General features: G+C 31.9%; 1 protein-coding gene across 5 annotated transcripts in view; it reads left to right on the top strand.

Moving 5' to 3' along the window:
* LOC126748430 (agrin-like) overlaps positions 1–13,369 on the top strand; it is a 434,242-nt gene that overhangs the window by 349,914 nt on the left and 70,959 nt on the right. For 4 of the 5 annotated variants that reach the window (XM_050457677.1, XM_050457676.1, XM_050457674.1 and 1 more), the window contains 6 exons: positions 8,258–8,521; positions 8,626–8,772; positions 9,007–9,137; positions 9,659–9,767; positions 11,738–11,917; positions 12,203–12,379. In XM_050457677.1, the coding sequence (XP_050313634.1) occupies positions 8,258–8,521; positions 8,626–8,772; positions 9,007–9,137; positions 9,659–9,767; positions 11,738–11,917; positions 12,203–12,379 (1,008 nt within the window). The remainder of the gene's footprint in view (positions 1–8,257; positions 8,522–8,625; positions 8,773–9,006; positions 9,138–9,658; positions 9,768–11,737; positions 11,918–12,202; positions 12,380–13,369) is intronic. The other variant, XM_050457675.1, reaches the window with a different exon arrangement.

Here is a 13,369-nt window from a genome sequence, read left to right as displayed (position 1 = left end):
CAAAATAATTGATAGTGTTTTACATGAGTTTGACCGTCTTGCTTTCTGCCAAGAAGTAAATGGGAATCAGTTTGAACACTTGATACATTAATAAGAGTTTTCACAGTTTATAACATTTTATCCTCCATTTTTATCTTAATTTGAAAATAGAGACTTACTTGCTTTCTTGTTGGTTAAATGTAAATATTTCTGAAACAGTGGAGTTTTGAGATAAGGTGTGTTATACGAAACTTGCTTGAAATTTCGCCTATATTTCATAAATGCAATAAAAAATATAGCATTCTATTTAAAAAAATGACCGATGACATCATATGTTTTTTTTTGTTTCAACCTGTATACAAAAATTTATGTGAAATAATGCGCAACTTAAAATAAAAATCGACGGGTCCGAGCGTTCAAAAAAATATGTCTCTAATTTTTATCGAATTTATACGGAACTTTAGGCGGTTACTGTATATTAGGCAGCAAATAATGATGGCTATCACAGAAATAACGTGGTCCAACTTCAAAAATCAGTCCTCAGTTATACGCCAGTATATGGTTATTATTCTTTAACTAGCAGTTAACCCGTCAACCTGATGATTGTTCAAGCTTGCAGATAGATTCTGGCTTTGTTTTGGAAACAGAACTTCTTATTGTATTGTCAGATCTAAAGGCGGTTTTTAGATTAAACTTCTTAGTAATTTATCGAATTTTCTCGAATGTACCTTTTGATTGTGAGAAGCCCAGTTGATTCATCCTCTTGCTTAGTTCTGTTTCCAAAACAAAGCCAGAATCTACAGCAGACGCCAAGAACTGCAACTACCAGATCCCTTGTGAGTGTGGGGACTCATGTTGGCGAAACTAAAAGACCTTTGGCAGTTAGGACCAAGGAACATCGAAAATGGGCGACCACTGGAGAAGTAGCCAGATCAGGCATTGCTGAACATGCTTGGACAAATGGCCATAACATTCACTGGTCTGAAACAAAAATCCTAAGGAAGGAATCACACTGGCAAAAAAGGAAATTTCTGGAAGCTGCCTACATAAACCAGAGCATCTTCAGCCAACCCAGTGTGGATGTTCCCAACATATGGAGACCTCTTCTAGCAGACGCTTTTTTACGTATCATCAGAATTTATGCCTTATTGATCCCATCAATCATATATAAGCCTGCAGAATAGGAAATTGCTTTAGTTTACACTTGATAACGGCCGGAGATACTTACCGACCGAAACGTCGTGTTGTACGAAAACAAAGACAATGTCAGTCCGACTATCAGAATTACATCTCAAGCTCAAGGGACCGAACACCCAAATCAGCAGGGTCGCGGTGAGACATGAATCTGGTTAATACCCCTGAAATTCGAGACAGCTATACACGTTACTAAAACTTGAAAATAAGCCAAAATAACACCAATTGTAAATATTAGCAGAACATAACTGAAGCAGTCAAGAAATCACACCACAAATCCTTGGATGACAAACAAGATCTTGGATCTGATGGAATTACGTCGGAATCTAAAGAATATTTAGACCTTAGTAAACGAATTAGAAAAAAAATAAAAGAAGCAAGGAACAGCTGGTTTACAGAAAAATACGACGAAGTTGAGAGTTTAGACGAGAAACACGACACTCTCAATTTATACAAGAAAATCAAAGATGATGCTGGAACTAAAAAACGTATTAGATCCGCGGCACTTCAACAAAACAGGGATGGCAACATTATCTTAGACCTTAACGAAAACCTAAAAGAGTGGAAGAAGTATGTCGAGGAACTTTTTTCTAGTAACTGTCAGCAGGTAAATATTTGCCACAATCCTCGTGAAGGTCTAGAAGTAACACACAGCTAGACGTCTACTTAATAGTATTTAAGCTTTTGAATGCCAATATACAGATAAATTGGTTAGCCTCTTTAACGTCATCTATATTCCTGGAAAAATACTAAGTAATTGGTTGGAATTTGTCACACTACCTAAAAAGATATGGCCAAAAACATGAAAGATTACCGCAAAATTAGCATAATAAGCCATACGCTAAGGATATTCTTTAAAATAATAGACGATCTAATCGAATAAATCGAAAAGGAACACTTCTCTGATACTCAATTTTGATTTGATAATGGGCTTGGAAGGAGAGTGTTTGTGTTTTTGATTACCAGAAAGCATTTGACTGTGTAGACCACGGGAATTTTTATCAACATCCTTCAGAATATGAACTTATAACACCAAATCGCTGTTGTCATTCAGTAGGGTGTGAGGCAAGAGTGTGTCTTTTCTACCTTAACTACCTTTTTCTACCTTTAACGTAATATTATTGCAATAAAATTGCATCATGCATCCTATTTTACCTAAAAATTGTTGCATTATCCTTTCTAGACCTCTGTATCACTAAGAACTAGGTCATTTTCTAAATTTCTTATGGATTATGTAGCTTCCATCCATAAGTCTGGTAATGCCTCAGATGTGAAGAGTTATCGGCCAATATGTATTTTCGACACCATCCCTAAAGTTTTTGAAAGTTTAGTTACAAAGTTCATTATTTCCTCTTTGGACTTTAATATTATTCAAGAACAATTTGGTTTTAATCAACAGAACTAAACTTGCTTTACATCGACTTCTCCAAGGCATTTAACAGGATGAATCATGCGATTTTGCTCAATAAACTTCTTGGTTTTAGCATATCGGGTTCTCTTTCAGACTGGTTGAGGAGCTGCCTTGCTAGTTTAACTCAAATTACGTAGGTTAACAACTTCAGATCTTCCCCATTCGCACTGGGTCCTCTGCTGTTCAACTTTTCCATCAATTATATCAAATCTGGTTTTCACCATAGCCTTTTTCTCCTCTTTGCTAATGGTCATAAGTTGTTTAGGGGAGTGGCACACCTTGATGACTTTCTTGAACTTCAGAATGACCTTAATAATCTGACACTTTGACGCCAATGGCATGGATCTCAGCATGTCCAAATGCAAAGTCAATAAATATTTCTACGGCAAAACAATAATTAACTTTATTTATCATATAAACAATACTTCTTTAGAGTGTGTGCAGCAGATATGAAATTTGGGGCTGCTACTTGGTTCCAACCTAGACTTCACTACGCATATTAATCTCATTATTAATAAATCTCTAATTTTACTAGGATTCATTAAACATAAAACATTCATTAAAATAGTGAATTTTGCCTTTGTAAGACTCCATTTGGAGTACGTCTTTTCTATCTGGAGCCCAAACTAGATATTTCATATCCACATACTGAAAAGAGTTCAGCATAAATTGTGCAGGTATATTCACTACAGGTTTTACAATGATCAAGAATTTCTTTATAAGACTCTCTGCTCAATACTTGATCTTGAAACCTTATCAGTTAGAAAAAAGCATAAAGACTTAAAAAATGTCTATAGATTAGTCCAATCAACCATAGATTGTTTATATCGCGCACAATCACCTCACAATCAACTAAAATCACGCTCACAATCAACTAAGTCAATTATCAATGAATCTCTGTATCTTTTTTTTTTCTTTTGTTGTTTTATTTTATTTTTTGCTACTTTAACTTGTATTTGATTACTTAATATAAATAAATAAATAAATACTACTTTGTCCAATGCATTGGAAGCACGGGAAGGAATTGTTGTCAACTGAGACATAATAAATAATTTACATTATGTGGACGCTACAGTTTTACTGGCAGTAAGTGCTGATGACTTGCAAGTGTTACTGGATAGGGTTGTAGCTATAAAAGCGAAAAAAGAGGGCTTAAATTAAATGTCCGCAAAACCAAAGCTATAGTAATTAGTCAACATGGTGAATCTTCAGCAAACCCAAATACAGAAAACCATCAGGTTTAGCAAATATCCAGCATCAGATATCTGAGCTGCTTATTGTACAGTAAGTAGAATAAGATGCAGAAAATAAGGTCCCGCATCGAGTAGACCGGGGCAGCATTTAGCAACATGAAGAAGTTTCTTACTTCTGAATATTTATCAATACCTGCTACTGTGCTACCTATTTCCAATTTTGTACTATGAAATCGACACGAGGACTTAACAACAGCAATGTGTAGCCGAATAGAAGCATTCGAGATGTAAGGCTACCGTCGCCTGCTCCGAATATTATGGGTAGACATAGTCCGAAACACCGAGGTGCTTGTTTATTTCCAGAAGCAACTGAAAGCTATGTTTACCATCAAAAAACCAGAAATTGGAATATTTTAGACATATTTTTTGAGGATAGAATTTATGTAACGTACCTTACAGAATATCATCCAAGAAAGAAGATACATGTCCGGACTGAAAAGTCTGAGATACTAGTTTTGTATTAATTATGCAAGCCTGTTGATCAAGGTCGACGTCCTAAAAGGACATGACACGTGTTTACTTGCTCTAAAAATAATATTGGCTTGAAAGGATAAAGAAATGAATATTCTTAATATCAAGGAAAAAAAAGTTAATAAGAGTTTTATTTGATTTGAGATATTTATAGAAGAGAAAACGAAAATGCCGCATTTCTGAAAATACCCTGTCACTGCTGTATTTATAAAAATATATACATTTAAAATTTACATTTTATTAATAAATAAATTGTGTTTCTAAAAAAGGATTCCAGTGTCCAAGTCTATCGAATTTTTAATTGGCGCAGTCGTTGGTAGGATTCCCAAAGATTAACAAGTTATCGCATATTGATTCTTTTGTATTCGGTACAGAGTAATTCAAGTGAATATCAGACTACTCGCAAAGACCATAGGTTAAGAGTGTACTAGCTCAGCTAAATTCATCGTGAATTTCTAAATTACTACTTACAATAAATAGTGTCACAAACCCAGGAGATTGGTACTATATTGACCAGTCTCGCGAGGACACACAATTATCCAATAAATTACTAACGTTACACTTTTAATTTTTAGCTTGATTTGCATGTCATTTTATTTTTTATTGTTTTCATTGTGCTTTTCGTAGCTAGAGTTCATTTTGGATCACTTTAAGTTTATATGTATTTTACGAATTTTATATTTTAATAAATAAGTTTTTAAAAAGGGATCTTAGCGTAATCGATTTTTAATTTATGAGAAGAGTATTTTCAGTAAGTTTACCAATATGTGAATTAAGAATGTAAATATTTTAAAAATTAGCTGGATACATATTGTAAGATATCTGGTTAATTCTGCAGGATTTCGATCGAATTACGGCATACAGTTTAGGTTTAAATTGTGCCATTAAAAAAAAAAAAAATACTTTTATTACCATTCAAAATTATTAAACATTATTACAGAATATACAAAACAAAATTCCATGAGTATATATAATAATTCAAAATTACAACAATTTAGGCTAGACAACTAGGCTTGTGTTTTTTTAACTGAATTTAATGAGGCTACAACTTGACCTGGAAAGCTGAATATGCAGAATATGAATATACAGACTTAAATTATTTTATTTTGTTAACTTATCGGTTTACGTTGTACAATGACATATGTATTGCTTAGGTATTTCTTACTGATGGAAGTGTGTTATTGCATTAGGTGTATACAAATTATTGTATTTTTATTGATTTTTGGGGAATTTTTTGGTTTGTGTATGTAGCTATTGATGCTAAATAAAAGATTATTATCATTTATTAATACATATGAACTTAAAGTGATCTAAATAACATTATGATTTTGCTCTGACTAATTATGAGAACACAATGAAAAAAATAAGAAATAACATAAAATGCAAACTAAGCTTAAAATAAAAAGCGCCACCTTTATTGAAATTTGGAGGGTGAGTGGTGTCTAACTTAAACCATTTCTTGGCATTGTAAGTACTATAAAGGGTATTTATATTTTAATAAGAATATTAGAGAGGCTTTTTTTTCCTGTAGACATGCGTCTTAAAATTCACCCACTCTAAGCTAGAGGAAATTTGTACGAAAAATACACTTCTAAAAATCACTTGCTTTAAATATTTCACCGCTCATTTACTTCCTTGAATTTGAGTTAATTTAGTTTTAATGTAAGTAATAAATAAACAGTTAAAAAAAATGGTCTTGATTTTAACCCTAATGTATTTTCAAAGTAATTCAAAACAACATTTATTGAATTTTCATTCAGGCACTTTGATTCTCGAGCATAGACGTGTCGCTATACTTATGGATTAAAGTAAATTAATTAGTACATAATATTCAGATGAATAATAAGATTAAAATTAAGGATTTTTCTATTTTTTATTTTTCTATTTCTTATATGAATTTTTTTTGTTCTTATTCTTTGCGGTGTATACTTTCTGTTAAATTACGCGTACGCATTATTATGTACAGGGTGTCCCAAATTCGAGGGTGACCATTGAAATCTCGGAAACCGTAAGAGTTATAGGGTCGGTTAAATGAAGGTAAAGTTGCGCAATTTGGAGTTTAATAAAATGACGTTTTACGAAAATTTTCCGAAAAAAACCGAAATTGGTCAAAATCGTTTTTAACTTCTACCGACTTTATTTAAAGAGATATCGGATTTTTTTCATTGCCACTTTTTATGTATTACAACATGACGCAAAAAAAAAATTAATCCGACGTTTCGTTTTTTTTTTTCGATCATCATCAACTTTATTTTTTCTTATGGACACTATATTGGATTTTCTCATTTTTAAAAACTATTTTTAATTGCCTTTAAAATAAGGTATCGCACTTGCATGTTCAATTACCCCTTCTAGTACTTCCCACAAGAACCTTATGATTGCAAGATAGAAAGATATATCAGTGGGATTTCCAAATAAATTGATTTTATATAAACTAAAATATTAGTATTTTATAGCTTCAGTTTATATAAAATCAATTTATTTGGAAATCCCATTGATACATCTTTCTCTCTTACACTCATAGAGTTCTTATGGGAAGTACTAGAAGATGTAATCGGACATGCAAGTGCGATACCTCATTTTAAAGGCAATTAAAAATATTTTTTTAAAATAAGAAAATTTAATATGGTGCCTATAGGAAAAAATAATGTTGATAATGATCGGAAAAAACGAAACATCGGTTTATTTTTTTTGCGTCATGTTATAGAACATAAAAAGTGGCAATGAAAAACTGTTTTTAATTTTCCAATATCTCTTTAAATAAAGTCGGTAGAAGGTTAAAACGAATTTGACAAATTTCGTTTTTTTTTGGATAATTCAGGAAGTATCCCGAATTTTTACAATTTTTTAAACGTCACTTTATTAAGCTCCAAATTGCGCAACTTTGCCTCTATTTAACCGACCCTGTAACTCTTGCGGTTTCCGAGATTCCAATGGAATTTGGGACACCTTGTACACATCAATTTTCCTATTTAAATTTATAAAGAAAAAATTAATTTTACAATAATTTGTGTACATTTTGTTTTACTTGCTTTTTTTTGATGGGTAATACAAGTTTATATATAATTCATTAACAGCATACGAGTATTGAGTTTTTATAAAAAATAGAGGTTTTTTCTATATACAGCAGTAGCTTCATTTATTAATAATTTATTTAAAATGATTTTTTCTAGTCTAAGAAGCATTGTAAAATTTGTAGCAAAATAATATATTTTTTTTTTTACTACTATTCCCAGTGAGTGCTAATGCAAAGGTTATTTACATAAAAAGTAGGTTTATATTTTTTTATAACAAAATTACATGGAATTCGTTATATTACTTTTAAAAGTCAAATAATTTTTTTTAATATGTAGCAAATTAAAGTAGTTTTTTTATTTAAACGTTCTAGTTCCTGAAAGCCAAATTCTGTAAAACGATATAAATATCTCGACGTGATTATAAGCCCAAACTGTTTTGGTAAGGACAAAATGACTTCATAGTTTGAAAACCAACTTACCAAAGTAGTTTTAATTAGTCAGTTTCGCAAAGAATTGCCTGTTTAGAAATATTAATAATTCGGCATGCCGCAGGAAGCGCGGCAAGCAAACTTCCTGGATAAACTTTTTCCAAGTTTTTATTAAAGCATCGTGGCTTAGCAGAAAGCTACATCTAATATCAAAGTTTTTTCCTACGATATCTTGTTTTTAATATTCGACGTTAACAAAGTAAAATCGTATTTTTTTTTGTTGTGGTAAAGTTGCACATTTTAAAGGCACAGACCAGATACAAGTTTTCAAATAAAACTTCTCTCTTTGAAAATATTTAAACGACGCGTCTTTGCAGATGATTGATTTGAAAAGTTCCAATTTGTTTTTTGGTTTCATTTTTCATATCTGAAGATGACACAAGTATATGATAAATGATGCTAATATTGAGAATAACTTAAATCACTATATTGGTATAATTTTAGATAAAAACTATATAGAAAAGAAAAGTTGCGAGGATACATGGTTCGGATGTTGCCCAGACGGTAAAACTCCCGCTGAAGGGCAAAATTTCGCTGGTTGTCCCCAATCATGCGGCTGTCACAAGCTGGGAGCTTACTCTGAATATTGCGATGTAAAAACTAATAAATGTAAATGCAAACCTGGAGTAGGAGGAGACAAATGCGATCGCTGCGAACCTGGATTCTGGGGTTTATCCAAAATATTCGCAGGCTTTAAAGGATGTATACGTAAGAGCTTTCCTTGTTTTTTTCATTTAACCTTTTGTATTTTTAAAGCTTAAAATAATCCCTATTTTCGTTAAATGGATTTTTATTATATTTTATATTTTTAGCTTGCGGATGTTCGGTATTCGGATCGGTAAGGGATGATTGTGAACAAATGACAGGAAGATGTGTTTGTAAAACTGGAGTTCAAGGTCAGAAATGTACTGTTTGTACTAGCCATAATAAAGTTTTAGGTCCTAACGGATGTGTGTCAGGTAAATATTTAACATTTCTTTAGATTAATTAGCTAAATTTTTCAACAGTCAATTTGCCTTTTCATTTGTACTTTACACAAAACTTATATTGAACATTATCTTTTAAAAGTTTTTTTCATCAAAAAAAAAATACTTTACTTACCTGGAAACCGTAATTAAATCCCTATAGAATTGAAAACACGTCATTAAGTATGCGCATTTGTAACTAATTGAATTTATTATAATATTCTATAGCTGATCTGATGACGAATACGCCTGCTACGTGCAAAGAATTGACGTGCTACTTTGGGGCGACATGCGTTGAAAGAAACGGATTCGCTATGTGCGACTGCCACGAACAATGTCCCCAGGACAATGAGGTGCAAGTACGTCCACTGAATATATTTTAAAAATACACTACAATATTTTTTGTTCCGTACAAATAAACAATATGTTATTCAGAAATATATATTACTCATTAAATTCATTTAAAAAATAAACGTGTACCATAACCATTTTAGTTATGCTTTTTAGAGAGTGTTTAGCAGGCGGTGGATCAAACTTGAAAGATGGTTAATCGGTTGTTAAAAAAGAAAAATCTTGCTATTTAAGCAAGAGGTTGAATAAATTTAAATAAGCTAACTTCCATTGGTTATCTACTTTTAGTTTTGGCAGACCGTCTGCCGAATAGCCTAATTTATATTTGAAATGTCATTCCTTTGTTTCTTTATCTCGTTTATCTGACAAAGTCGATTTATTTCTTATTTACAGTCAGTGAGTATCCTAGGAATAAGAAACCTATTTCACGTCGCCTTACAAGATTTTCAAGTAGTCTCGATAAATTTAATAAATAATATGCTTTTTGTCATTTTATGAACGTATAATGTAAATTTCGATTTAATTTTAGACTGTCTGTGGTAGCGATGGAAAAACTTATAACTCAGCCTGCGAGCTTAATGAGTTAGCTTGTAGAGTTCAAAAGGATGTGGTTATCCAAGCTTTTGGAACTTGTAAGGGTAAGTCATGAGCTGGAAAAGGTGGTAAAATATTGATTGGAAGAAAAGTGAATTCTTTTGGTATTAAGTCTAGGGGTTATAGGCCTCGGACTTATTGTAAGTAATAAAAGTAGGTATAGTTTTTTTTTAATATTTAATTTTATTTAGTGTTTTTTTTACAAAAAGAATATATAAAAAAATAAAATATTCTGCTTAGATCAGTTTAATTATTAAGGAGTGTCTTTTTTGTAAAATTGAAATAAAAATGTAGTATCTTCGACATACAAATTAGAAAAACGACTTAGAAAAAATGTTCTAATTTACTTTATCTATTTTTGTAATTCCCTGGTCACCAACGTCTGTATTAATAAGCATCGTGCTTCTTGTAAATAATACAAACAGGTCCTGTTTTAATTTTATTTTTAATTTATTTGAAAGTTTTTTTAAAAAAGAGATTTAGAAAAAAAAGTTTCCTATAGTTTACTATATCTATTTTTTAGATTCCCTGGTCATTAATAAATATTAAAGTAAACTGATGGAAATTTGAGTAATACCAATTTTTATTGAACAGTGAAAACTTGTGTAGCTGTTCCCTCATCAATTTGAATAATACTGTGTATTAACTTTTTTTAATAATTGAATTTCTTTTACTTGAAATAATATTCGGATGTATTGTTTTTATTTCAAATTTTTTTATAAACCTGTATTAGCAATTGGACCAAAAGTCACAGACAACACAATATAGCAAATAAAAGTAATTATTTTTTCTAAAGTTCCGTCAAATTCCATCATTAATTTTAGCATGTACAGGGCAACAACTGGTAATAGGATAATTTTAGAATAAATATTACACAATAACTTGTCAAGAAAGTACTATTTTATTAACATCAAAATGAAGCTTGCCATTTACATTCTGAATTAAGTATGGAAAATAATGTCATTAAGATGGTGACCATCAATTTGAATGCAGTTTTCGATTCCCTTTATGAAATCCTCTATAACAGGCTCTAAGATCTCTCGATCAATAGTCAGAATTTCCTGGAGGATTGCTTTAACTTGATCAATTAACGAGACTTGTGAACTCAATGCGACACTTTAAATATCGCTATTAAAAAAATCACAAATTGATAAGTCTGGAGACTTTGGAGGCCACGACACATTTTAAAAACCTAAAATGATAGAAAAAGGTTGCAGACAACATTCATTAAAGCACTAGCATATTCCTTGAGTTTATCCCTTTTCTGCGTAATTCTGAAACCAAAAAAATTGGGTGTCAACATAGAATTAGAATTAGAATTAACGTTGACGATACGGTCAGCTTCTTTGAAGAAATATGAATTAATAATGATAGCTGAATCAATGACCCACCATAGTGAGACTTTTTCAGAATGTAGAGGACACTCATAGCTATTCAGGAGCCTAGTACCTGTAATTCTATTTATTAACTACTCTATCTAAGTGGAAATGAGCTTCGTCGCTCATCAGAAGATGCTGACCCAAAATAACTTGTAAGGCTTCTAAGAACCGCTTATTTCACTTGCTCTAGGTTTCAGGAGTTCTAACCATTCTTTTTGAAACTTGTTGCCTTTTTTTCATAACACTGCCAGTTGTTTTTAAATTCGTTATCCATCTTAAGATTGTGTTGCGTGAGGGAACCGTTGCACGCCTACCAACATTAAAGTGAATGCAAAAAATCCGCTGCATGGTGATCGCTGATTCTTTCATTGAATATCGTATGCAAATATGCGATGTTCCACTATCTACTGCTCTGAAATGGCACACATGCACTTGCCCCAATCTAATCGTCTCAATCTTCGTACTATGCGTTTAACAATATCCGCTTCCTGATTGTCACCGTGTACATGGAACGTATTTATTAGAAAACTATATTATGTAAAATTAAAGATATAAAAAAAAAATGCAAAATCTGAAATCAAAAAATGTTCTAAATGCAACTATTTATTTTTAAAATATTTATTTTTTTTTTCCAGACGATATGTTTGTTGGAACAGATTGGCCAATCCGACGATACACTCCTCTTCAATTCACTCAACCTGATGAGGTAAATTCACCCTTATCCAAATCAACCAGGCACCTTCTGGTGCCTGATAATCGCTTCTATTATGGAAGCGCCACTAGACCATTGAACTCCGATATTAAAGATACCAGGGGTGAGATTTTTAATATTACATTTATTAACCATAATAAGTAAGTGACGAATGGTTGCCGCACTTAGCTGTGTCATGTAATTTATAAGTTAGGATATTGTATATTACCAATAAACGATAAGAAATACTTTATGGTGTAATGACTTGGGTGGATGGTTATTTATATCCCTTAAAGGCATGGTGCTTTGTACGATAGCTCTTACACTAATATTAAATCTAATACTAACCAAAATTCCTGGTAAAATCGTACAAAGTTCCATAAATTTCTGAAGAAAAACATATTTCTAGATCGCCATATTGCTCTAGCTTACAGACCAACGCCAGCGACTGTAAGAGTTACGGCATTACTAGGGGATCTTTGTTCGAAAATAGCTGACTGTTTGATATTAAATAGCTATTGTGTCGAAGGTGCTTGCACCTGTTTGCCAGATTATTATCCATCTGAAGATAGGCAAGGTTGTATAGGTAAGGCATTAATTCAACCCTTCTAAAAGTGGCTTGTTTGTTCACACGTTTAAAAATCCAATTAAAAAAATATGGTTTTTAATACTGCTACGTCTGCTCTACTGCTGTTTGACGCTTACTTTGCAATATGATGGATATGATAGCATTCGCGTATCTCATACAAAAGAAATGGAAGAACATAACATGCGACTATTCATACAAAAAGGAATCGATTGCTTGTTGAGAGCATAAAATATATTGCCTGTAAGAGCAGCACAATTTCAACGCCCTAAAATATTAAGAATACGTAACTTAAATATAAAAAATATACTGTTATACACATTTCGAGTAATAATATATCAGTTCCTAAAAAGGCATAACCTAAATGGACTTGATGCTTTTGTATTTAATTTTATTGTTTTTAATGGATAACGCGCTTTTATTGATTGCTCTGATTCTCTTAAAACACCCCAAAATATTCCGTGAGCTCTGCCTAACAGATGTAAAAGATATTACGCTCCAAAAGAAAAAAAGAATATTTTATTCAAACCGTACAACTTAATTAAATCAATTACCTTTTATTGCTGTAGAAATCGCAAATTAATTTTGGTTGCTCAAAATGGAGAGTTAGCGCATTTTTACTGTCACGGTTAGAAAACGCTTTCGAAGTGAGGAGGTTGCGTGAGTCATGCAAATACTTTCACGGTCTAATTTTCTTGTATCCAATTAATCTGATAATCCATCGCTTAATCCAGTTTGTAACGGGGGTTTCAATTTTGGGTAACAAGTTACCGTAGTTTCACAAATAATTGTCACTAAAGTGTTTTTTTTTTAATCAAAATTAATAGACTGAGTTTATTTTACTACTTGGAGTAATATTGGTATAAAATTATGTCTATCAAGCTATAACTTATTTACTTCGAAGGCATTATCCTAATCGATATGCCTTGTTCAAAATTAATAGCCCTTTAGTGTCTCTATTTAATGGAGAATTTTAGACTATATGTACTT

Source organism: Anthonomus grandis, chromosome 22 (assembly GCF_022605725.1).
Source record: "Anthonomus grandis grandis chromosome 22, icAntGran1.3, whole genome shotgun sequence".
Lineage (NCBI taxonomy): Eukaryota > Metazoa > Arthropoda > Insecta > Coleoptera > Curculionidae > Anthonomus > Anthonomus grandis.
This window is presented reverse-complemented; position numbering and strand designations above follow the sequence as displayed.